General features: G+C 48.9%; 1 protein-coding gene across 1 annotated transcript in view; it reads right to left on the bottom strand.

Moving 5' to 3' along the window:
- LOC135220977 (3-oxoacyl-[acyl-carrier-protein] reductase FabG-like) overlaps positions 1-25,273 on the bottom strand; it is a 218,272-nt gene extending 192,999 nt beyond the window's left edge. The window contains exon 1 of the mRNA XM_064258663.1: positions 25,135-25,273. Coding sequence (XP_064114733.1) covers positions 25,135-25,246 — 112 coding nt within the window. The 5' untranslated portion in view covers positions 25,247-25,273. The remainder of the gene's footprint in view (positions 1-25,134) is intronic.
- Between the last annotated feature and the right edge of the window lie 1,814 nt (positions 25,274-27,087).

Below are 27,087 nucleotides of genomic sequence, written 5' to 3'. Positions count from 1 at the left end.
TATCTCTGAGTCTGCATTGCCTGGAGAGCTACAGCTAGGACGTGACCTGATGCTGAAAGACTCTCGGATCTACCACTGGGATATGTGATCCCCTATTGTGGTAGAATCCAAGTCGGATGCTTTGTAGAGGGACCTTGGCCGCTTTACCTAACAGATCCTACCACTACCTCTGCAAGGAGCCAAAACCCACCAGACCACCTAACCAAAATACAAAGGGTTAATATTACGACAAAAAGAGGTGCCTCCTGCAACCTCTTTCAGACAACCAAAAAACAACAATATAAAATATAGGGTAACTATAAAAAATTTACACAGGATAAGTTTCAGCTCCCTGCCCCAGCACCGAATCCGCCGATACGAAAGGACCCAAGGCGAAGCATTTATCATATGTGATTTTTACATCACGTAGGTAGTGGTTTGCGAAAACCGATTGGCATCTCCAAAAAAGTCGCCTCCATCAAGTTCCGCACAGACATATTTTTTCTGAATGCAAGCGAAGTTGCGATGGCTCTCACCTCGTGAGCTTTTCACTTTCAGTAGTCTAAAATGTTCTTCCTTACAGGCAACATGTGCCTCTGTAATAAGGCTTCTCAGAAAAAAGGAAAGAGCATTCTTCGACATGGGCCGAGTGGGGTCCTTTACGGAGCACCAAAGCACATCTTGATTAGCCTTAAGTTGTTCCTTCCTCTTAAGGAAATACTTCATAATTCTCATAGGGCAAAGAGTTCTTTCAGGCTCTTCCCCTACTAGAAAAGATAAACTACGAACTTCAAAGCTCCTGGGCCAAGGGCGTGATGGGTTTTCATTCTTTGCAAGAAACTGGAAGAAACGAACACACCATAGAATCTTCCTTAAACCCTACATTGCCCTCAATAGCTTGGAGCTCACTCACTCTCTTAGCTGTAGCTAGGGCCAAAAGGAAGATAGCCTTCTTCGTCAGATCCTTGAAAGAGGCTAAGCCAGGAGGTTCGAATCTAGACGATCCAAGGAATTGTAGAACTACGTCTAGATTCCAGTTCGGTACTACATGAGGACGCTTAATGGTTTCAAATGATCTAATAAGATCATGCAGGTCCTTATCATCGGATATATTTAAGCCTCTATGCCGAAATACCGCCGCCAACATACTGCGGTATCCCTTAATAGTTGACACAACCAGATGACATTCTTCTTTGAGGAAAATAAGGAAATCCGCAATTTGGGTCACAGAGGTACTGGAAGAGGAAATGTTCTTCCTCTTGCACCAACGTCTGAAGACATCCCACTTTTGACTGGTATACACGCAAGGTGGAAGGTCTCCTCGCTCTTGCGATTGCTTTAGCAGCCGTTGCTGAAAAGCCTTTCGCTCTGACCAAACTTTGGACAGTCTGAAACCAGTCAGACTGAGAGCGAGGAGATTTTTATACATTCAACTTCCCTGCCAGATATATACTTAGCTATAGACTCCGTCGTCTCCGACAGAATTTCAAATTTCGCGGCACACGCTACAGGTAGGTCAGGTGATCTACCGCCCTGCCCTGGGTGGTAGGACTATGAACCATCCCCGTTTTCTAATCAGAATTCTTCTGTCGCCCGGACCATCAACATTGTTGTTGGTTCCTCTCGATTGGTTTTTCTTTTTTCACCGGCAATTGATCTTCTTGACCGACTTTTGGTGACGTATCTGGATTGTTGGATTGGCAATACGCTTTTGTGGACTGTTTTGTGGACTTGATTTTGGAATTTTCTTTAATAATGTCTGACTCTGGTATGGTTGTGAGACGTTGTGTGAATGTAGGCTGTAAGGTGAGGTTGCCGAAAGCTTCGGTAGACCCTCACACGGTATGCAAGAGGTGCAGGGAGTATGAATGTTCTTTTACTAATACTTGTAAGGAATGGTGAGAACTTGAGTGAGAACGAATGGAAGAATCTAACTAATTATTTAAAAAAGTTAGAAAGAGAAGAGTGAGGAAGGCTTCTCATAGAAGTTTAAGTAGTTCTAGATCTGAACTAATTCCAAGCTTGGGATCTTCCCCAAGGGTAAGTATTGCTACTTCTCCTTCCATTGCAGCCCCTTCTCCTATTGCAGAACCTGTAGATCCAGCAAAAGAACTTGCGGATCTAAAAGCAGCCTTCAAGTTGATGGAAACAAAATGGCTGCCATACAAGGTAAGGCTAGTGATTTTTCAGTGGACAGTGATATGAGTGTCCCCAGTGTAGTGGAGGGGGGGGCATCTGGTAGGCTCAGCAACGCTCCTAGGTCTAGACCTCTTCCAAGCTCACATGCCCAGAGAGAAGGAATGTCGAAAGCCGAAAGGAGGTTGTGGAGAATCCCCACCGATCAGGTGTCCCTTCGGCGGTTTCTGTGACACCCCAGACTGCCAAGGACCGCTATTGTAAAAGCGTCCTACGTTGAGTGTTTCTCATCGTCGGGATCTTCATCACCGAGACGTGATTGGAGAGATTCAGATCGATCTCGGCCTCTCAAGAGGAGTTGGAAGGCTCCGAATATTGACTCGAGCCCTGAAAACTTCCCTGAGGAGTCTCCATCGGGAGTGAAGAAGGCAAGAAGAAAGAGCCATTCTTTCAACTAGAGTGAGAAGGAGGCAGGAGGTGGAGGCTATGGACTCCTCCCCTCCTCCTTCCCCTCCTCCCGAAGAGGATAAAGAGGAGGCTACAAAGAGGTTCATGATGGCGATGCAGGAACAAGATTTTTGTCGTTTTGTTAGGAGTCCTGTCAAGGAGCCTCCTAGAAGGGAAAGACCTTCCCTTCCTATTAAAAGATCCTCCAGGCGTATGGAGGTATCTGCCTCCAGGATCGATAACTCCTACTCGAGGTGAGGTTTCCGGTACGAACCTGGATGAAAACGTCAGACGTCTGGCAAACCGCCAGGAGTGAGGAGTCACACCCCAGAGCAGGAGCCAAGAGCCAGGAGTGAGGAGTCAACCAGGAGGCAGGAGCCCAGAGCCAGGAGTGTAGAGGGCATCCAGGCAAGAGGCAGGAGCCAGGAGGCAAAGCCGAGCAAGAGGCAGGAGGCAGGAGCAAGAGGCAGGAGCCAGGAGCCAAGAGCAGCAGGGTCAGAGGCAGGAGCCAAGGAGTCCGGAGTCAGGAGGGCAGGAGTCCGGAGTCAGGAGTCCAGGAGGCAGGGAGTCAGAGCCAGGAGGCAGGAGTCAGGAGGCAAGAGTCAAGAGCAGGAGGCAAGAGTCGGGGGACTCGTTCCTGGAGGTTATGACTCTTCTCCAAATAGGGAGCTCCTCTCCTTCAGAACATAAGGGTTAGTCTTGGAAGGACTCTCCCCTCCAAACGTGAACTTTCTCCTTCGTCTGATCGAGGTTAGACGAGTTGTCTGATGACGAAACCTCCTTGCTAATGATGGGACTTTCTAGTTATAGAAAGTCTTAGCCCTCATTACTACTTAAAGAGTTTGGAGATTCTCTTAGTCCGGCGGCTCCTCCTTCTCCTCGTTCGCTCTTTTCGAGCTCAGCTACGGCAAAATCGTCGGCCTTTTTAAAAATGAAGCCTGCGATATCTATGAAGAAGGCACTCCATTCTTTAGATTCTTGGATGGACAAGAAGAAGGAGTTAGGAAAGACGGTATTCTGCATGCCTCCTTCCAGATTGCACGGGAAGAAGAGGTATTTGGTATGGGACAGGAGAGACGATGGGTCTTTCTCTACCTGACCTCTGCAGATGCCGACTTTTTCCAATTTAGTGGAGGCCTCTAGACGTCACTCCTTAGGATCGGTCAGAGCGACGTGGAGCACTTCAGAGTTGAACCACTTTCTAAAGGGACTTTTTGTCACTTTAGAGGTGTTCAATTTTCTGGATTGGTCACTCGGATTCTGGCCAACAAATCTAAGGATCCGGAGTTTCTGAAAAACCCAGAAATTCTCCATAGCGTCCTGTCCTGCATGGACAACGGCAGTACAGGACGGTTCGGGTGAAGTGGCTTCCCTTTTTGGTGCTGGTCTCCTGAAAAAGAGATCAGTTTATGGATCCCTATTATCGAAAGGGGTTTCTCCGAGCCAGAGGACTGCCTTACTGTTCGCTCCTCTATCAGATCATCTGTTTCCTTCTCCAGTTAGTGAAGGATATCTCGCTCGCTAACTGAGAAGGCGACACAAGACCTACTAACGCAAACGTCCAAGAAAGGACGCCCTGTAGTGTCGACGGTTAAGAAGGAATCTCGTCTCCTCAGCAGCCCTTTCGTGGAGGTGCAGCGCTCGTCCCCCTGCCAGAAAGAAGAGCTCTGAAAAGAGAGGAAGGTCTTCATTTAGACCCTTCAAGAAATCAAAGTGACTTGTTGCTCCTCCAAGCACCAGTGGGCGCCAGACTCCTGAACTTTGCAGGAGTATGGGCAAAAAGGGGAGCGACCCTTGGTCAGTGTCGGTCCTGAAGAAGGGATATGTAATCCCCTTCGACGACAGCCCGCCCCTAACATCTACGCCTCGGGAACTGTCAGCGAGGTACAGAGACCGTTAATGAGAAAGACTCTCCTTCAAATGGTGGAGCAAATGTGGGAAAAAGAGGCCATCGAACTTGTGCAGGATCCACACTCCCCGGGTATTTTACAATCGCCTTTTTCTAGTACCAAAGGCATCAGGTGGAGGCAGTCTGGACGTAAGCGCTCTGAATCGCTTCGTACAGAAAAAGAAGTTTCGCATGGAAACGTCCGCCTCTGTAATGTCGGCTCTTCGTCCAGGAGATTGGATGGTCTCTCTGGACCTGCAAGACGCATATTTCCACGTCCCCATTCACCAATTTGTCAAAGAAATATCTTCGCTTGTAATAGGAGACAAGATCTTTCAGTTCAGGGCTCTGTGCTTCGGTCTGTCTACAGCCCCACAAGTATTCACCAACCTGATGGCGAATGTAGCAAGATGGCTTCACCTAGAGGTGGGGATAAACATCTCCCTCTACTTGGACGACTGGCTGATCAGGGCCAAGTCGAAGATTCAGTGCGTTGGAGGACTTAGAAGTAACAAGGAACATGATAGATTCGCTAGGGTTTGCTCGTCAACCTCGAGAAGTCACAACTGATCCCCAGCCAGAACTTGGTCTATCTGGGGATTCAGATGGATTCTCGGGGTTTTCGGGTATATCCTTCGCGAGAAAGAATCGCTCGAGGTTTGTCGAGAATCTCGAGCTTCTTAGAGAAAGAACAGCTCAGCGAGGGATTACCTGAGCCTTTTAGGGACCCTGTCCTCATTGGAAAAGTTCTTCTCGCTATGGGAGACTTCACCTTCGCCCTCTTCAGTTTTTCCTCAAAGAGGTGTGGAGTTGGAAGACGGGTCAACTCTCGGACATCTTCCAACTTCCACAAGATGTAAAAAGATCATCTGAAGTGGTGGATCCTCCACGTCAAAAGAACGAAGGCGTATCGCTTGCTCTGCAGAACCCAGACCAAGTGTTATTTACGACGCTTCGGAGTCGGGATGGGAGCGACGCTAGGAGCAAGGGGAGGTGTCAGGCACCTGGACAAAGGAAACAGGTGGTCCTGGCACATCAATTGCAAGGAACTTGTGGCCATACACCTAGCCTTAAAGTTCTTCGAAGAGATAGTCAGAGACGGGGTGATACAGATAAAACAACTCGGACAACACCACGGCTCTGGCTTACATACGCAAGCAAGGAGGCACGCACTCTTTCTCCCTCTATCAGTTGACAAGAAACCTGTTAACCTGGACGGAAGAAAGAGGCATATCTCTCCTCACAAGGTTTGTTCAAGGGATCAAGAATGTGAGAGCGGACAGACTGAGCAGGAGAAATCAGGTCCTTCCCTTCAGAATGGACTCTACACGAAGAAGTGTGTCGAAGTCTTTGGTCCCTGTGGGGGAGACCTCACATAGACCTGTTTGCGACGTTCCTCTCCAAAAGAATAGAGATCTTTTGCTCTCTAGTGGAAGATCCGAGAGCCTTCGCAATAGACGCGTTTTCTCATGGATTGGTCGGGCGGGTGTGGAACGCATACGCCTTTTCCCCGTTCAAATCCTGGGGGAAGTGCTCAGGAAGTTCGTAGCTTCGAAGAGCACGAAGTTTGACACTCATAGCCCCATTTTGGCCAGCCAGGAATGGTTCACGGAGGTACTGGAGTGGATAGTGGACTTCCCCAGATCGCTTCAAACAGACACGATCTACTCAGACAACCCCACTTCGAGAGGTTTCATCACAACCTCCCAGGTCTCGCTCTGACTGCCTTTCGACTATCGAAAGACTTGTCAGAGCGAGAGGCTTTTCTCGCAAGGCTGCGGGCTCTATCGCTAGAGCCCGCAGAGCTTCGACGAGAAGAGTATACCAGTCAAAGTGGGAAGTCTTTAGGAGGTGGTGTAAGGGTCAGAAGCTGTCCTCCACCAGTACCTCTATAGTGAATATTGCCGATTTCCTCCTCTTTCTGAGAGAGGAATCACACCTATCTGTCTCGACAATAAAAGGGGATACAGAAGCATGCTGTCTTCAGTATTCAGGAATCGAGGCCTGGACATTGCTAACGACAAAGATCTACACGATCTAATTAGATCTTTTGAGACTTCGAAAGCAGCTACTCCTAGAACACCTAGTTGGAATCTAGACGTGGTCCTGAAATTCCTTTCATCGGATAAATTCGAGCCTTTACATCTGGCGTCCTTCCGCGACGTCACTAGGAAATGCTTGTTCCTGGTGGCTCTCGCTACAGCCAAGAGACGAGCGAATTACACGCTCTGGATTCCACGGTGGGGTTCAAAGGAGATGCTGCCATCTGTTCTTTCCAGACAATGTTTCTGGCAAAGAACGAAAACCCGTCAAAACCTTGGCCCAGAAGTTTTGAGGTAAAAGGCCTATCTAACCTGGTAGGCAGAGAGATAGAGAGATCTCTCTGTCCAGTGAGAGCTCTTAAATACTATTTAGAGAGGAAGAGACAGATGGGAGCTTGTCAACAAGGTCTTTGGTGTGCGGTGAAGAACCCCAAAAGACTCATGTCCAAGAACGCCTTGGCTTTCTTTGTGAGAAGCGTTATTACGGACGCTCACAAGAACTGCTCGGAGGAATCCTTCGGTCTTCTAAAGGTCAAGACTCATGAAGTGAGGGCAGTAGCAACGTCCTTGGCGTTCCAAAAGAATATGTCTCTAAAGAATATCATTGAGACACATAATTGGAGGTGCAATTCAGTGTTTGCATCTCATTATCTGAAGGATGAGAGTGACCTATGAGAAGTGCTTCTCGCTAGGTCCTTTTGTATCAGCAGATACAGTACTGGGTCTTGGAGCAAAGACTGATCCTTAATTTTGTGTTTTTATCGTACATAAACCCTCTTGTCAGATATGTGCTTGGTTTTCTATTAGCAAGCTCACTACTGTCGCACGGGAGCAGAGTGTCATTGCTGGTAGGGGATCAAGGGTATGTATGACTAGTAGGGGAGTACAAAATTTTTTTTGTATATTTTTGTAATGAAAGTGTAATTATGTTTCGAGTTTTTGGTTGTTTGTAAGGAGTTCGGGATAACTCCTTACAATCTTAGAACTAACATGGATGTTAGGATCAGGTGATCGGGATCGGTTTTGTGCTCCTTGAACAAGGTGTATTGTCATGTTAGTGGAATAGCACCCAATGACAAAGGCCTTTAGGCTCTGCCGAGTAAGTGGATAAGACCCCATTGGCAGACCCACAAGAACTCTAGGCCATAGATCAATATCTCGCTGAGGCTCTTGAGGCTAAGCAGACTCCAAGGCAGTAGCCGCGAAGTCTTCAGCCTAATAAGGTAGGAACCAAGGTTTATTAATACTACAACATATGTTGTTTACCTGTCTATTTCAGTTGTTAGCTGTCTCTTACCCACCACCAATGGGTGCTAATCAGCTAAGTATATATCTGGCAGGGAAGTTTGAATGTATAAAAATGATATTGTCATGTTACAATAAAGTTTTATACATACTTACCTGACAGATATATTACGATTAATGGCCCACCCAGCCTCCCCGCAGGAGACAGGTGGAAGAGAAGAATTCTGATTAGAAAACGGGGATGGTTCCTAGTCCTGCCACCCAGGGCAGGGCGGTAGATCACCTGACCTACCTGTAGCGTGTGAGCGCCGAAATTTGAAATTCTGTCGGAGACGACGGAGTCTATAGCTAAGTATATATCTGTCAGGTAAGTATGTATAAAACTTTATTGTAACATGACAATATCATTTTTGTGGTACCTGTCGAAGTGGGGTTGTCTGAGTAGATCGCTCCTTAGCGGGAGCGATCTTTGGAAGGTCCACCAACCATTCCAGTACCTCTGTGAACCATTCTTGGGCCGGCCAAAAAAAAGGGAGCGATTAAGGTCATTCTCGTTGAATCGGACTCTACGAACTTCTTGATGGTTAGCCCAGGATCTTTGAAGGGGGGAAACGCGTAGACGTCGAGTCCGTTCCAGTCTAGAAGAAGAGCATTCTATTGCTAATGCCTCTGGATCCGATATCGGAGAGCAGTAAGGATCCAGCCTTTGTTTTTCTTTGACGTGGCAAAGAGGTCTATGTGTGGCCTGCCCCATAACTTCCACCAGGCTCTGGCATACATCCAGATGAAGGGTCCAACCCCTCTGTGGGAAGGACCTGATTCTTTCCTGCTGAGGAGATTCTGCTCTTACATTTTCCTTTCTCCCTGCACGAACCTGGTGAGAAGCTTGATTCCTCTTTCTTCTGCCCACAGAAGAAGGTCTCTTGCTGTCTCGTACAGGGAGGGAAAGGAATGCGCCCCTCGTTTCCTGATATATGCCAGAGCTGTAGTGTTGTCCGCGTTGACCTGCACTACCGATCTTCTGACTTTGGGCTCGAAAGCCTTCAGAGCCACCACACAGCCATCAACTCCTTTCTGTTGATGTGCCAGGCTACCTGGTCCCCCACCCAGGTACCTGACACTTCGCTGGTTCCCAGAGTTGCACCCCACCCCGTGTCCGACGCGTCGGACAACAACACCAGGTTGGGGGTCTGTGATTGAAGAGACAGTCCCTTCGCAAAGAGGTTTGGGATCTGTCCACCATAAGAGATGTTTCTTGATGTCCTGGGATAACGACAGGGAGAACGTCAAATCCTGAGAACGACGACTCCAATTCCGATGAAGAAAGAATTGGAGCGGTCTCAGGTGCAACCTTCCTAGGGAAACGAATTGCTCCAGCGAGGAGAGCGTTCCCAGCAGACTCATCCCACTCCCTCACTTTTGTGCATACTTCTTTCCTAAGAAGGTTGTTTACTCTCTCGAATCCTCGGGTCTATCCTTCCTGCGAGGGAAAAGCCCGAAACTCAGAGAGTTCATCTGTATCCCGAGATACACACACTCTTCTGGGAATTGCTCGGGAATTAGTGACGACTTCTTGAAATTGACGAGAAGTCCCAAAGCCTTCGTCAATTCTAAAGTTACTTGTAAGTCCTTCAAACAACGATCTTCTGAATTGGCCCTTATTAGCCAATCGTCGAGGTACATGGATATCCTACCCCACCCCTTTCAAATGAAGCCATTGAGCCACATTCCTCCAACAAAATCCCCGTGAACACTTGAGGGGCCGTCGAGAGGCCGAAACACAGAGCCCTGAACTGAAAAATTTTTCCCCCCCCATCATGAATCTGAGAAACTTCCTCGAGGAAGGATGGATCGGTACGTGGAAGTAAGCGTCCTGTAAATCCAAGGAAACCATCCAGTCCCCTGGACGAAGTGCTGCCAGCACTGATGAAGGCGTTTCCATCGTGAAACTTCTTCTTTTCTACGAAGAAGTTCAGGGCGCTTACATTCCAACACCGGTCTCCATCCCCCTGAGGACTTCGGAACTAGGAAAAGGCGGTTGTAGAAGCCCGATGAATGATGGTCTGTCACTAGTTCGATAGCCCCCTTCTCCAGCATCTGATCTACTGCTAGATGGAGAGCTTGATTCCATGATGGGGTCTCTGTACCTGGCCGTCAGTTCCCTTGGGATGGTCGTCAAGGGAGGTCTTTCGACGAAAGGGATGAGGTAACCTCTCCTCAAAATAGAAAGGGTCCAAGGATCCGCCCCTATTTTTGGGCCCAGACTTCTGCAAACTCTAAGAGTCTGGCGCCCACCGTTGTTTGAAGGACTTGCAAGTTATTTGGGGGCTTTAACAGACTTGGCGAAAGTCTTACCCCTTCTTGAAGGTCTACGACCTCTAAACGTAGAGGCTCTTGATGAAAGACGCCCCTCCGAAGACCGGGCCCCCTCGAAAGGTTCTCTTGAACACTTGGCTTTTTCCTTCTTAGCCTTGGTAGGGAAGGAAGGGCGAGGTTTTCTTGCCGACTGTGCCAAAAGGTCCTGGGTGGCTTTGGCCGACAGTGATCTTGAAATGTCCTGCACTCGATGTTTAGGGAAAAACAACTGAGCAGACAGAGGAGCAAACAGCAAAGAAGACCTCTGGGCATGGGAGACAGACTTCGTTAAGAAGGAACAATAAACCGACCTCTTCTTCACGATCCCCGGCCGGCCCCATAAAGGGAGGCGATTTCACTCGCTCCGTCTCTTACCGACTTGTCCATACAAAGACAAAACACACATAAGATCTTCTGGCGAAATTGACGCTGGCATTACAATTTTCTAGGCTAGGACTCCCAAAGACCAATCAAGGAAGTTAAATACTTCTAGCACTCTAAACATGCCTTTGAGCATGTGATCCAATTCATTCATTGCCCAAGTCGTCTTAGCAGAGTTAAGGGCAGTTCTCCTTGTCGAATCTACCAGCGCCGAAAAATCCGAATCAGCCGAAGACGGTAGACCCAATCCTAAGGACTCTCCTGTTTCATACCAGAAACCAGCGCGTCCTGATAACTTCGAAGGAGGAAAAGCGAACATCGTTTTCCCCGCTTCTTCTTTGGAAGCCATCCAGGAACCAAAACTCCTCAGTGCCTTCTTCATAGAAAGAGTTGGCTTCATCCTCACACAAGAAGAACTCTTCGCTGTCTTCGCCGTTGAAAAAGTGAGTGAGGAGAAGGAGGAGCCGTAGGAGAAAGGGAATCCCCAAAAACTTGCAAAAGTAGCTCTGTAAGCTTCTTGTAAGAAGACACAGCAGCAGAAGTGTTCTGTTTCCTCATCCGAACCTTCTAGGACGTCTTGTCGAGGCGAGCGCGGAAGATCCTTAGGTGACGAAGAGGGATCCTAGGTAGGAGTTGAGCGAGAGGTTGGAGAACGCCCTCTCTTAGAAGAGTTCACATCCACTGGAGAATGAAGAGAAGATCTGGGATGTCTACGATGAGACTCCCTCTTCGAGGTAGACGGAATCTCCGCCGAAGGAGAGGTAGGCTCCTACTCCGAGAATCCTCGGAAATATCCACAGGGCGCTTTACGAGGAGGCGAGCGCCTACTATACTCTTTGCGCCTATCCCGAGGCGAGCGGCTGCCAGGAGAAGAGCGCCTATCGAGAGCAGAGCGCTTGCGCGGCTCTCCATACCTGTCCCAGTTGCGTACGATCAACGGAAGTTCGACTGGAAGGCGAAATGCGCCTACTAGGAGAAGACTGCTTGCGAGACTCTTGACGTTCTAACAAGAGGGTAACATTCAGGAGAAGGGCGCTTCAAAGCTAATGAGCGCCTACTTGGGAGAAGGGCGCTTCCGAGATTCCTGTTGTCTACCAAGAGACAAACGGTCAGGAGAAGTGCGCCTAGAAGCGGGAGCGCGCCTACACGGAGAAGGGCGCTTGAAAAGACTCTTGTTGTCTGCCCCGAGGAGGAATAATCAGGAGTATGACGCCTTAAAAGAGACGAGCGCCTACTAGGAGATCGATGTGCAGTAGGCTCTTGGCGCCTACCTTGCGGGGAGCGGCTAACAGCAGGCCGTCTATCATGCAACCCGACTCCTACCAGACTCTTGATGCCTGTCAGGAGAGAAGTCACGATCCGACACTCGAGGAGAGTGACATCTGGACGAAGAACGCCTACTTGCATAAGGGCGCCTTCTAGAATCTTGAGGCTGCTGAGGAGAAGTCTCACGCGAGGGAGTTGAAGAAATAGCGTGATGAGCAGGTGCAGTGTCGTTACCGGAAGCGGGAATCCAATCTGGAGAAAAAACTTCTTTCTCCATAGAGCGTCCTACCGATGTTTGGCGCCTTGAAGTCGAAAGAGAGCCAGGCGAGCGAGGGCGCTCACGCGAGCCCCTACCTTCATACGAAACCTCCCCATATGAAGGAGAACGCCTAAACGAGAGAACAACCCTCTGAAGAGCGGCGCCTAGATCTCTTGATCGGAAGAGAAACGTCCTTCTTCCTACGTGATCTAACTGCTAGAGAGTCTGCTAGCGCCGTGATCTGAGCTTGAAGTCCCGCGAGTACTCTCGTAGGCGAATCTTGCTGTTCTTCCTCGGAAGCAGGCGCCGAGCGCGGAGCGCGAGAAGAAGAACGATCACAGGATTTCTTGGGTTTCTTCGCCTCCACCGACGATTCTTCCGGGAAAACCTCCGGACTAGAAGCCAAAGGACTGCAGGGAGCCTTCCAAGCCCTCTTCAACGGGCGCGACGCATCCGGGGAGTTCCAACCTCTCTTCGGAGAGGGAGACGACGAAGAGGAGAAGCATTGGCGTAGTAGCTCCTCTGTAGCGATCCGAGGCAGCCTGGGAGCGTACTTCAGGATCTGCCAGAGGGGACGCCTGACCGGTGGGGGTTCTCCCTAGCCCTCTTGCGGCTTTCGACTTTCCTACTCCACTGGAACTGGGAGTCTGGAAGAGGTCTAGGCCTAGAGGCACTAAGGAGCCGGTCAGACGCACCCTCCACAACACTGGGGACACTGCACTGATCACTAACACTCTCCTTACCTTCCAACTGACGAATCTTCTGATCCATAGAACGAATCGTGGCTCTCAGAGCTGCCGCCTCCGAAGGCGAATCTTCGGCTTCGGTGCGGGGAGCAGGGGCTGCAACTTGGGAAGAAGGTTCTAATTCTACGTTAGTATTAGGATCCACATCCAACTCACTCATTCTAGATCTACTAGAACTTCTAGAGGAAGCCTTACGCACTCTATCACGTTCCAACTTCCTAACATAAGAAGAGAGAGCCTTATATTCTTCTTCATTCAATCCCTTACATTCACTACAAGGGTTAGCAAAAGAACATTCATTCCCCCTGCATTTCATGCAAACCGTGTGGGGGTCTACCGAAGCTTTCGGCAACCTCACCTTACATCCTTCATTCACGCAAACCCTAAACAAAACCGAAGTTTTAACTACCGAATCTAGATCAGACATCGTTAAAGAAAATCAAACTCAAAATCAAACCGGTCCACAATCAGCGTATGCCAAGCCAAACAAAGAGAATACGTCACCAAAAGAAGTCCAAATTAACTCCAGGCAAGCGAGAATCGAAAAACTATCGAGAGGGACCGACAACAGTTGTTATCGTTCCCGCGACAGAGAAAAATCTGACAAGCTTACGGGAGTGGTTCGTACATCCGCCACCCAGCGGCGGGTAAGGTAGACCATCTGACCTACCTGTCGCGTGTGCCGCGAGATTTGAAATTCTGTCGGGAACGTCGGAGACTATAGCTAAGTATATATCTGTCAGGGAAGTTCATGTACAAAAACCCTGTTTACGACACCAATCACAGTAGATCGCCCATTTGCCTTGGTAAAATGCGGAGGTCGACTTTCTAAGACTGCTAGACATGTGCCCAGCTGTTCTCTGAAAAAAGCCTCTCTCTCGGAGGAGATAGTTGATAGCCTCCAACCGTGAAGAGACAGGGATTCTACTGACTGGTGGAACCTTTCTTCATGGGGCTGACACAGGAAATGTCGCCAAGGGGGAATCTCCCTCAGAACCTCTGACAACAATGACAGCAGATCTGGAAACCATTCCTCCTGAGGTCACAGAGGGGCTACCAAAGTCATCCTGAGACCCTGTGAACTCATCAGCCTGTTCAGAACCTCACGGATCAAACAAAACGGAGGGAAGGCATACACCTCCAAGTTGTCCCAGGGATGTTGGAATGCGTCCTCTGCCAATGCTAAAAGATCTGGAACCACTGATCCCGGCGACTGAGTTTGTCTGTGACCACGTTCCGTTTCCCTGGGATATACCTGGCTGAGAGCTCTACCGAATTGCTGACCGCCCACTGGTGAAGCTCAACAGTCAAGGCGTGAAGTTGATGTGAAACCAGGCCTCCCTGTTTGTTCACATAGGCTACCACTGTGGTGTTGTCAGACATGAGAACGACAGAATGACCCTCTACCTTCCTCCGAAACTCCTTCAGACCCAGGAAGCCGCCTTCAACTCCAAGACGTTCATATGTTGCTGCTTGTCTTCCAAACTCCAAATGCCTGAAGCGATGAGGCCGCCTAAATGAGCACCCCAACATGTGAGGGAGGCGTCTGAGAACAGAAGGAAGTCCTGTGGTAGAGAACGCAGAGGGACACCCTTCTACAGATTCTGGTCATCCAACCACCAACGAAGGTCTTCTCTCACTTTCAGAGACAAAGGAACCATTAACAGGGGAGTCCCCCGCCAGAGCCCAGAATTCTCCCAGTCTCCATTGCGAGACCGAAGATGAAGACGCCCATGAGGGACCAGCTTCTCCAGGAAAGACAACACTCCCAGAAGAACCTGATACTGATGAGCTGACTGATGTGACTCTGACAGGAAGTTGCGCACTACCGCCCACAACTTCTCTAATCTCTGATCCGACGGGAAAACTGTCTTCCTGATGAAGTGATTCAAGGTGGATAAGTCGATAACAGGCCTCCATCCTCCCGATGCCTTGGGCACCAAGAAGATGTGACTGTAAAACCCTGCAGACGGATGCACTACTTCCTCTATCGCATCCTTGTCCAGCATTTTCTGCAAGAACTTCAGAGAATCTGGAGGATATGCCTTCCTGAGCTGCGACTTGTACGACAGAGGAGGAGAGAAGTCGAATGGTAGTAGGTATCCCACCCGAAGGTCATCTACCACCCACTTCTCCGCCCCATAACTCTGCCACTTGGCCTAATGCCCCACCAGGCACCTTCCAACCTGTGGCGCAGGAGAGGGAGAGGTGCCTAACCTACCGACGGCCCCCTTTACCTCTGCCCCTTGGGCCCCTTTTTGGCTTAAAGGAACGAGAGCAAAAGGGGCGTTGATCTTCAGACTTAGGCTGTGTCGAACGGGAAGACCCTGCCGAACTCAAGGTCCTCGACGGCCTACCAGGCGACGATCTCCTGGACTGCTGCTGGACAGGGGGAGGAGGGGGAGCCAGACGTCTCCGAGGACGAGACTCCGACTTAGAAACGGCCTGGTACACCAGTCTGGTCTATCGCATTCTCGAGTTCTGTCTGAGGAAACAAAAATTGGGACTCCAACAGATCTCCGTTCCTCAATGCCAGCAATTACTCAGTGTTGAGTGATCTCTCCATCCTAGACAAAGCCGCGTCTCTTCTAATCAGGAGAAGATTAGCCCATAAATTAGCACTGAGGTGACCCAAATATGAAAACACCTTGCCTCTGGACTGCAACAGAGTGGGAAGCGAAGAGGCACTCACCAACCATTTGGGGACCTGTTGGAAGCTATCTTGGCAATAACCACAGACCAGAGGTCCAGCCAAGAAACCATCTGCAACATGGAGGCCACCGTAGATTCCACTGCTGAGGCATCTTGCGGAGATAAGTACGAAGCCACCGACTTCACCTGTTCCAAAGTCAAACCCGGCTTCAGGGGAATGACGTCTGGGTTAAGATGGCATGACAACAAAAATGCAGGGCTCGTAGCATAGCACTTTCTATGTCTCGTGAGAGGCAGGAGTAGTAGTTTGGTAGAACCCCTAGAGCGAAGCGAACCATCCCGGTCCGAAACAGAGGCGTCAACCTTCTGCAAGACCGACTGAACATGCCCCGACAAAGGAAGATGAAGAGATGATTTGGGGTCCTGAGTAGCTCAAACCAAGGCTTCCAAGCAAGAAGGAGTGTAAGACGACCAAGCCTGAGTCCTACTTTCCAAATTGTTAAACCCATGAATGAGATCAACAATTTCTGAAAAGGAAGACAGAAACTCTTGCGTGTCTCCCTCCTGCTCCGGCAACGGAGACCGACAAGGAGGAGGATGTGTAGGCTCTTCTAAGGCACCTTCCCCACCAAAATTAATGGAAGGGTTAACAGCCAAACAGCCCGAAACGCCAACTAACCTGTCTGGGCTGGGTCCATGCATCGGCTTCCTAGACGAACCCACTATAACACTAGGAACATCACTTACCTCAACAGATGACTCCACATGTCCATGAATGGTCACGGGCGTGGCAGACGTACATACGTTAGATGTGGGGGAAACTAGAACACTCAAGATCGAAGGAGAATCCCTTAAAGTTGAACTCTTGGAAGCACCAGTGAGAGAGGCAGGCAAACACTCCAGCTGCACCAACTCCGCACTCACTACCTTCGACCTCTTGACAGGTGCCTTGAGATCCTTACGGCGACAAATAGGCCTTGGAGAAGAAGGAGCTCTAACATTACGTGCACAGGCTGGGGAGGTTGCAACAAGCTCACGATGTGCATGGATGGGGAGGTGGGGTAACACGCCCGAGATTCGAGGCAGAGGACGAAGCATCTCCTGCAGATCGTACACCACTAACACTGCCCGAAACAACAGCACTCCCGGGAACACGTCCACATTGTTCCTCCCTCGAAGGTGAAGGAAGGGCAAAGTCCTTAGCCTTCCAACGCTTGATACGCCGTCGGGGTGTAGAGGGGGAAGAGGGAGAGGAAGAGAGCACTTGTTTCTTATGTGCACTCTTCTCAGGGGGCAGGGACAAAGCAATGCGTTTCCTACCAGTCCTCCCAACCGATAAGGCAGCCAACTTCACATCCAATACAGAGTCCAACCTCTGAAGCACTGCCTGGCATATGACCTCAGACTGATGTGCCAGAGAAGGCTTCGATGACAAGGAAGGCAGATGTAGCGAATTGGGCCCGTGACATCATCAACGGGGCTGACGCCACAGGATCACTCCGTCTCGAAGTGGCAGCAGACACTGGCGGAGCAATACAAGATGGCCGACTGCTGCTACCCACGAAGACACGGCCGGGAGGAGGGGGGATGGCCTGGCCAGACCGGGGGGGGCCTCCACAAAATGTGCTAGCAACCCCTCCGAGGACAGGGTACCCCCTAGCCCAAGCGCCTTCCATATCGCCGCCATTTTGGACGCCTCCGACTCTGGAAGAGAAGTGATTGATGAAAAAGCCTGGCGACCTCCCGATGCTTCCATCGACGAATCAGTGGAAGAAAAGGAAGGAGACACAGGGACAATGCTACTATGAGGGTTGACTACTGCAGGAGACGAAAGATCGGGCGCAAAACCTTCCCAAGTAGGAAGAGTCAAAACCCTCCGATGTTCTCTCTTGCCATAAAATGACCTCCACTGCTCCACAGGCCACACACTAAACAGAAGCAAAATGGGCAATGAACCAGGAAAAGGCCAAGAGAGGTTAACACGACTCTCGCCCAGGCGGTCAAAAGAAAGACTGATGCACAATCATAGGTGAATGGTCTTCAACCATCCTTCACCCGATCTATGCATGCGTTGCCAGATATCACAAGATTCCTTGCTTTCATCTGTTTTTTTTAATCAGATCCAGCTAGGCGCTAGAAATTATCCTATTGTTAAGACTGAAGGTTTGTTAGCGAATAAACAAATGATTAGTTTAAAAGAACTCCTCTCACTCAGAGGGTAATTGCCCTACAAAACAGGAGGAAGCCCTTGAGAAGAGCTCACCCCACGGCCCAACAACCAACCTCCTTCCTTCTTCACTTGACAAGCCAGTGAAGAGGGCAAAGGAGAGAACGCCATAAGAAAGAGCACCAGAAGAGAGAAACAAGGATGAAGGGGTGGCTACCGAGGGCGCCGTTGGAAACGAAAAAACCTCCAGCGACACTCGGTAACCTTCCCCCTAAGTTTCCTCCCAGCAAACTCACCTAAAATGCATGCGGTAAAAGCAACACCCAAAAATAATAATGAAAGATATGCTGTCACACCCTTACATGTAGACGGCGTGAGGATGTGATGGTGGCGAATGTTATGCCCTTGGCCACCAGCCCCAAGACAAACGGTGGAGGAAGGCGGCCTACACCAGGATTTCACAAATTGTGGGTTTGAATATTAATAAATATCAAACACAGTATATTCAGTACTATATATTAAAGTAAGAAAAGAAAAAATCCCACCGGGAAAAGTGAGTTTAACAACAATCAGGCAAGAGCTCACAAAAAATAACAATTTGTCGATAATTGTATTTTTCCTAACTATACATACCTGAGGTCCTTTAACAATAGGAAGGTACTTAGCAGCAGCTGAACCGGTCTTAAGCTTCGAACAAGGGGATTTGGTAGTTAACTACTTGTCCGGCAGTTGGTGGTCAGTCCGACTGCGAGGAGAGGATTCACTTTGCTTTAGGCCCAGGAAACACAGAGTGAGGGGTGGCATGAGGTGGGACTATGTGTAAAGGACCTCAGGTTTGTATAGTTAGGAAAAATACAATTTTCGACAAATTGTTATTTGTTCCGATACGTATACCAACCCTCAGGGACCGAAGGATTCTGAGTCTTCGCTACGAAGTCGAGCGTCACGGATCCCCATCCCCTGGAATGCTTGACATCGAAGGAAATACCATGGAGTTCCCCTACTCTCTTCGCCGATGCCAGGGCCAGCAGGAAGAGGATCTTGAGGGTCAGATCCCTGTCTGACGACTCTCGGAGTGGCTCGAAGGGTCTGCGAGTCAACTCCTAAGGACGAGAGTCACATCCCACCCCGGGGGCCTGAGTTCCCTGGGTGGGCAAGACCTCTCAAAGCTCTTCATCAGGAGGGAGATCTCAAAAGAGGAGATGTCCACACCTTGCCGTTTAAGGACTAGGGCCAGGGCCGCTCTGTATCCTTTAACTGCAGAGACGGAGAGGAGCTTCTCTCGGCGAAGGAAGACGAGGAAATCCGCTACCTGCTGAAGAGTGGCTCTGAGAGGAGAGAGACCCCATCCACGATACCAACCACAGAAGACGGACCACTTCCCCTGGGCAAGCTGCAGAGGACTGTCTGAGGTATCCAGCCATCTCTGTTGCTGCGCTGCGAGAAAAGCCTCTCGCTCGCAAGAGATGGTGGATAACAGCCAGCCGTGAAGACACAGGGACTCGACGGACCGGTGGTACCGTTCTCCATGTGGCTGGTGCAGGAGGATGTGCCAGTGGGGAATCTCCCTCGGTGCTTCAGCGAGCAGAGCCAGCAGGTCCGGGTACCAAACGGCCTCCCACCAGGATCATCCGAAGATTTGCGGTGATCAGCAGGGCTTTGCGAATCAGACAGAATGGGGGAAAGGCGTAAACGAAGAGGTTGTCCCACGGGTGTTGGAGAGCGTCCTCTGCAGCTGCCCATGGGTCCAGCACCCCCGGAGTTAGCCTAGCTAGCTCCGGGTTAACCTGTTTGGGCGGCAGAGGGTCTTCCGAAGGCACGTAGAATCGCCTCTGTCACAGTAGAGGTGGGGGAAGGAGCTTGGAAGACCTACTGGACCGAAGCGAACCTCCCTGTCCGGAGACAAGAGCGTCCACCTGGCTCAGTACGCTGCCAGCCAAGGCCAATCACGGCAGACCCACTGTCGTCCTGGGTTCCTTCTTAGGTTCCCAGAACGCCTCCAAGCCTGATGTAGGCTTGGAAGGTGGGAGCGGCGATCCTTCCCCGAGGTCGTTGTGCTGACGAATCAGCGCAATAACCTCAGCAAACGACATCTGGATCTCGGGAGTGACTGCATCCTACAGAGTCGGACCGTCAAGCCCCTCCAGCGAGAACGCCTCCCGAGATCCTCCTCCTTCCACAGGAGGAACCGCAACAGACTACTCATGCCACCGGCCACCTGCGCATACAATCTGGTCAGGCCTAGGACCGTGCCAGGTTTGTAGGGCGTCATGGGGTGCCCCTTGCGATCACTCCTGATTGCCTCGCTCTTCCCGGTGTAGCCAGAGGAAGTTGAAGGGATTGGAGAGGGAGACCTGACGCTCCCCCCGGTGTGCTGAGGGGGCTGCAGGTGATGGCCAACCCGCGGTGGCGATCCAGCTGCAGGCCTGGTCAAGCGGAGAGCGGCTGGACCGAGAACAGCGGTGACGGTCCCGAGCATCAGAAGAGCTGCTGCTGGTCCCCCTCTCCGCCCGGTCCAGGTAGGAGCGGCGGTCAGGGGACCTGCAGAGTCCGCTGTCATGGTGGGAGCGAGGCCTGTCCTCACAGCACGCCACGCCGCTTGGACCAGCCGAGGCTGGTTCAGGTGACCGAGGGGACCGCTTCCTAGCCTCAGCCCGCGGCTGGTTTGGGACCGTTGCATCAGCCCTGGGTACCAGCAGATCGCCGCGAGAGCAATCGCTGGTCTGGTGGGAGTCACCTGAGCGACCCCCGCCAGTTTTCCGCTCCGTGCCTGGATCCTGGTGCCGAGCAGACTCGGTTGCCTGGGTCTTGGCTGCACGGTCACCCGCGGGTGACCGTACACTCAGTACCTCGCTCGCTGAGACGGTACCTGGCGCCGAGGCAGAACCTCTGGCGCCAGGTGAGGAGGTACCGGTGGTAGCCAGTGCTCCTCCGGAAGGAGAGACAGGCCCCATTCCCGAAGGAACAGGAGGACCAGCGGAAGTCCCACCCGTCCCACTCCGAGCCTTCTTGGGGGGGAGGAGGCAACCTTCTTCTTCTTAGGCTGTGGGGCCCTAGAAGTCGAAGGGGAAGCGGCGGCAGACAACGACAACGAAGAAGACGATGAAGACAAAGACGACACCTTCCTCCTCTTCTTCTTCTTCCTCATCAGCTTCTTCAGGACCACTGTCAGATCTTCCATCCAGGACGGAGTCGGGGCAGTTGCCCGACTGCACCGGTCCGGAAGGATCTGAGGTGGGAGCAGCAACACCACGGGCAGGAACGACGGCGGCAGGAACTGGTACTGGGGCTGAAGCAGCATCGCAGTCAGGAACAGGAGGTGGGGCAGGAACCAGCACAGGAGGCAGGTCCAGAGGCAAGCTCTTGGGACACCGGAAGTCAGGGGCTGGAGCAAGAGCAGCAAACCCAGGTGGCGGCGACACCACGGACATCCTCACCTCCGGCAGCGGTGCTTGCACAGCAGCTGTCAGGGTCACCGCGGCTACGTGCTGGGTATAGACCAGGTGTGGCGGAGCAGCGTAGCCCAGTGTGGACGCCATCGTGGTAGTCGTGGTGGTCGGACCGTGGGTTACCGGCATGGCCCCTCTCACCAGGTGACTCAGCAGCCCCTGAATCGTCGGTGTCCCTTGGAGCCCCACCGAGTACCAGGCTCGTCCGAGATCATCCCCCGTGGCAGCCAAACCTGAAGAAGGAAAAATAAGGTGAGTCATTGGGGTGGGGGGGGGGGGTTTCCCCTCGCCCGGGGGGGACAGTTCCCACTTCGAGCGAACGGAAGACCCCGAATACAACTGGATGTCGGGGTACCTCGCCCCCCCTCCACACTCGACTGATCGAGAGAGAAGGAGCGAGATACCTCCCCCGAAGGGGAAGGAGCCATACGAAGGAGCTGAGATGGGGGGGAAGGAAAGAAGAAGACGTGTCTGTAACCAAGGAAGTAACTGGAGATCCTTCCGATGACTCCTTGGCTGGTTTATGCGGCTTCCCCCCCCCATAGCGTTCCCACTGCTCCTCCGACCAAGACACACATATCACATGTATCGGTGCGAGAGCATTCCTGCCCTCAACACGAAGTAGAAAATTCATGAGGGTCAACTTCAAAAGAGGACCGACAGGCCCCACACTTACGGCCCTCCACACCAGGGCACAATCTGTAGCTGATGGGGGGGCAAGGGGGTCTCTCCGGCTCTCGTGATTCCATTTCCATTACACAAATGAAGCACTGTATGAATATAAAAAACACACACTTACTTACTAATATCCTTGCACTAGCACACAGTAAAAGGAAAAGCAAAAAAGTCTTCACGCAGTGAAGCAAACCAAGCATACAACAGAGGCGGGCAGAGAGACGAGCAACATGTCCATCCACCAGCACGGCCGAAAGCAAAGTGAATCCTCTCCTCGCAATCGGACTGACCACCAACTGCCGGACAAGTAGTTAACTACCGAACCATCTTGTTCGAAGCTTACGACCGGTTCAGCTGCCACAAAGTACCTTCCTATTGTTAAAGGACCAAGGGTTTGTATACGTATCGGAACAAACATGTCTGCATCATGACAGCTAAAAGCAAACTGTTAAGTTTACATCCAGGCAGGTGGGTATTCCCACCTACTAAATGGTAGTTAGCCTATGTACTGCCTAACCACCTTGTTTTCCAGCTTCACCAAAGGTAATTCCTAATGTAAAGGACAGATGGTTTGTATATCAAGTAGAAACAAAGATGGAATCTTTGTGGCTACCTACCTTGATTCTCATCCCCAGAGTAAACAGAGGAAGCCCTTGAGAGATTGAGACTGGTCCCCACTCCCCCATGCAAACTCCCCATTGCCAAAGCACCAGGGGAGTGTGGAGGAGTGATTTCTCCCCCCCGATGAAGAAGCAGCCAAATGGAATCTCATGGAAAGAGACAAGGAGCAACCTAGTGTCCTTGGAGGGGGAGAATATCCCTCCAAAGACTGACAAGCAGTCTTTTTGGATTTCCTCTTCCCAGTAAACCTCATCTACTGCTTTGAGGACCACTCACAACACTAGGGGCAAGTACTATTTATGGACCACAACCTTGTGGCATTTAGTGCAAATGGCATGTGAGTTTACATGAAAGGGTGAGAGAAAGCAATTGCATCATTGTTCTCCCACACCCAGGCAAAAGCGAGGTTTGGGCTTAAATGATTCTTAGATTTGCATGTTATCCAAAAACAAGTACAGATGTACCACAAATGTTCAATCACAACTAAAAGGAAGAAAAAACCAGGATGAAGTGACGGTAGAACAGCCAGGAAGCCATCGGGCAGAGGAAGGAAATACAGGCAGTCCCCGTGTAACATTAGGTTCGGGTAAAATCATTCTGGACTTAAGGCACTTGCCTCATGGTGCTATCACCTGCATTACGGCACTGTAACCCGGACTTACAGTACTGTTGTTATATATTCCTATTATGTATAATTATGATGATTCGGGTTAAGGCAATTTTCAGCTTACAGCGCCCTACCGGGAACGGAACCCCTGCCATGACCCAGGGACTGCCTGTGGTGCATCCACTCTTGACAAAGGCTATAAGGCAAGTGGTTACGTGACTCAGCGAAGGGAGGTAGTGAGGGTACCCCTCACTACCTCCTTTCGCTATTGTACAATAGCCTGCTTCAGCTTGTGTTGAAGGTAATTCCTACGAAAAGACAAATGGTTTGTTTTCATGTAGGAAGAAATACTGAGCCTTTTATATAGAAGTATCCCTCAGCATGAGCTGGAAACGGCAGCTGAAACTCAGTTACTAACTGGAAATAGGGTTGGTGAGTGGGGGGAAACACTAGTAATCAACTGCTGTGAGCCCACAGCCAGTATTTTTTTCTATTGACACGAGGAACTAGCTAGGTATATAGCTATGTAGGTAGTTGAGGTGGGATTACATACATAGGTATAGTACCTAATTGGGCTTGTTTTACCTAAGAAAATATAAATCACCTTCAACATTTAGTATATGCTCCTATGGGAATACAAACAGTCAAATTACTTAATAGCCTAACTCACTCTTTATTGGAAGGTTCTGTTTCATTAAACAAGATGGGCATTAGCCAACCTATGCTGAACAAATCAATACATGAAGTTACTGTTACGGACTCCGAGATCTCAGAGACAATGTTACGGCCTCTGAGGGAGGTCCGCTTCAGGTTCGATATGAAATAATAAAAAAAAAATATATCAACACAAACAGTTGAAACTGGGGATACGAATATAGAAAGAAACACTAACACAACAAAGGTTTATTTACAAGCTTACTAACAAAGGTAAATGCAGAATGGTATCACTGCATGAACTGGGGGAAACAGTGAGGTAATAAGAATACTTGCTAAACAGTTTGGCACTTCGAAGAGGTGGCTTCATAAATGTAGATCGGCGATTGCGGACACCCTCTTGGCTCCGTATTGCAGAAACTAATCTTCTTGTAAGGCAGGAATTCCCCAACACCTGTAACAGGACCTTTTCTTCTTTGAAGTCTACTCGACGTCGAGATAACACGGTAGACCACACCTGAAGACGACTAGACCAATAGCCAACCAACTCTCGAACAACTCTTCTTCTGATTGATACTTCGTCGGTTCCTTTTTTCTCGTATCTCACGGAAGATCTCTGCTGCTGCTGATCTCTCACTAATAAACTGATCTGTGGCTCTCTGTGACTAAACTGGTGATCTCTCTTTTACGATCTCTCTCTCTCTTCTACGATCACTGTCCTCCAAAGTTCGTTCATCGTATTTATACGGCACTCTGGGGGCGGAGCCTACGGCGAACGTCACCGACTCCAGGGATTTCTAGAACTTCTTAGATGAATCTAGACGAGGTATTGCATCAGAAATCGTGGCGTTTCTCACGTCCCGATGAGATCCACAACACTCCTGCCGATTCTAGAACCATCATGATGACAGGTACCTCCAACACACTGCGCTAATACCTCCTTGCTGCCGAACTTCTCGAAAATGCGTTCTCCTTTCCTTTAACTCTCTTTGCTATGAAGCCATTACCATCACAGTTACGAATCACCGACACATCCCACACAGTCTGTACCTACCTACTAGTAGCAGTACCTTATAGGCCGAAATACTACTTGAAAGATGGTCAATCACCACCTAGAAATCACAAAGGGTATGTGTGCAGGGGAAGACCAGCATGCGATGCAAGAGGTTAATAAGGGTCAGCACCCGAATTTGGTTCATAAAATTGAACCACGCACTCGGATACCTATACTCTATTTTTTTTCATCTGTCCATCCGCCTGTGGTGTTTTTGTCTGGTAACACTGCGTCCCGGGCTTTAGATAGTTACGCTATTTGTAAGTTTTAGGTAAATAAAAGGATATCTGGGTGTACATTTGCAACTGAAAAGTGTTTTAATAATTTACTGTATGCGAAATACACCGTTAACTAATATTCGAAATAGGATGTTAGGCTATTATGATCGTTGAATGTAAGCTGAATGTAACTATCTAAAGCCCGGGACGCAGTGTTACCATACAAAAACACCACAGGCGGATGGACAGATGGAAAAAAACAGAGTATAGTAGGTAGGCCAGTAGGTACCTACCTAGTAGCTGGTAGCTTAGGCTAGTAGGTAGTTTCATTTTTTTCTGTCTTTCCTGCCCAGACAGTTGGATATCAAGGTTGGTATGTCGCAGTGCTGCAGAATCATCAACCATTGACGAATAATACTAATATACTATATCTAGGCCTAGGTAGTGCTCCACTTAACCATCCCCCAGCTGCCCTCCCCTTACTAGGTAGGTAGGTACCTAGGCTAGGTAGCCTACTAGCTAGCCTACTAGGTAGCCCTTATTACGATACCTCTGTCTGAATATTTACGAAATGACATGTATTTTGAGACCTAATTCATTTTATCTCTAACGAATATAATGAACTCTAGTATGCTAAAATAGTGAAATACCCGTGATCAATGCCACTTTCCCGGCAAATTTGGCAGGATAACTCATCTCGCAGGTAGGTATCCGATTAGATACGAAGAACAACAACAATCAGCTGTTGCTGTTGGGGTCTTTGGGAACTTGGACACTCTTCTTCTTAGAGTTGTGTTGGAGGCTTGATGTTCGAGTGTTAGAAAAGTAAAATAACGAAAAATGATTGATAAGATTTTAGCTTAGGATCCGCAACTCGAGAGGGAAATTTTCCACAGAAGATTCTATACCTATCTCTCAGATTTATCACATAAATATCATGAAAGGACTCTGGGTACCTTATTTTACCTATGATATGTTTGTAAATGTCATTCAAGGTCAATATATATATATATATATATATATATAATATATATATATATATATATAAATTGGCTTTGTTTCCTCTTCAGTGACTCTTGATATTTAAGTATAAAATGCTTTGGATATCAGATACCGAACAAGTTTTATTTGGTTTCAGACTAAATGTAACTTAGATTCTTAAGTATTCAAAGTTAACTTTTCAAAGCTTGGGAATTAATCGTAATGGATCCAACATGCCCTGAATATACAACCCCAGTCCGCCTGATTTTCATCATTAGGATCGATATGGGTTGTTAATGTCCACATTAAATAATGCACCTTTTATTTTCGAATTAATTTTTGTAACAGTTTGAATGAGGATTTACATTCACGGCCAGTAAAAGGAGCAGAAATATAAATCCATAAAACATTACATAAGATGTGCAACCTTGAACTTCAATGGTGCAATGAAACTCCACCTAATAAGAATTATAGGTTTGATCATCTACAAGCAATTAATGCTCAATCATTTTCACCTCCATCACCATTGCACCGTGTTCATATCACCCTTTTGTTCAGTTAGGTAGTTTGACGGTTTTAGTGGTTTTCAGCAAACAATATGTCTTTTATTTGATTTGTTGTAAAAGCTGTCACCTCTATTGCACATCTGATCAACAAGGAATTTTTGTTGTCATTTATTATATTCATCTACCTGTTTCTAATACAGTACTAGAAATCTTAACCAATTTTTATTGCCAAAAAGGATTGCAAAATGAATAAAGATTGGTCTTGGTCGAATTTTTTTCCTAGAGTAACCAGAATATTATTCAGTGTCCTGCAAGGTTAAAATGGGTACAAGGAGACCTCACTAATTAGCCAAGTAATCATATATAGAGATATATATATATAGATATATTATATATATATCTATATATATATATATAATATATATATATATATACACTTAAATATGAAACTTACATAGTTAATTTAGTCCTCTGATGTCGACCGCCAATAAACAAGAGGCTGATGTTAGGATGATTTGGAGAACGTATAAGAGAATTCTGATTTATGATATTCACCACATCCTGACTCCACTGTTTGCTCTTTTTCTATTTGGCCCTAATTTTTCTCTGAAATTGAGCGGTTTACATATGCTGATTTTTTTTTTAAATTGAAGAATTCTCTTATTTTCTATAGCTAGTGTATCTAAAACTATGTAAAGAGTGCGTATTACACAAAATGATGCCATGTATGTCAGTACACTTAAATAGTATTATATATAT

This window comes from Macrobrachium nipponense, chromosome 2 (assembly GCF_015104395.2).
Source record: "Macrobrachium nipponense isolate FS-2020 chromosome 2, ASM1510439v2, whole genome shotgun sequence".
Classification (NCBI taxonomy): Eukaryota; Metazoa; Arthropoda; class Malacostraca; order Decapoda; family Palaemonidae; genus Macrobrachium; species Macrobrachium nipponense.
This window is presented reverse-complemented; position numbering and strand designations above follow the sequence as displayed.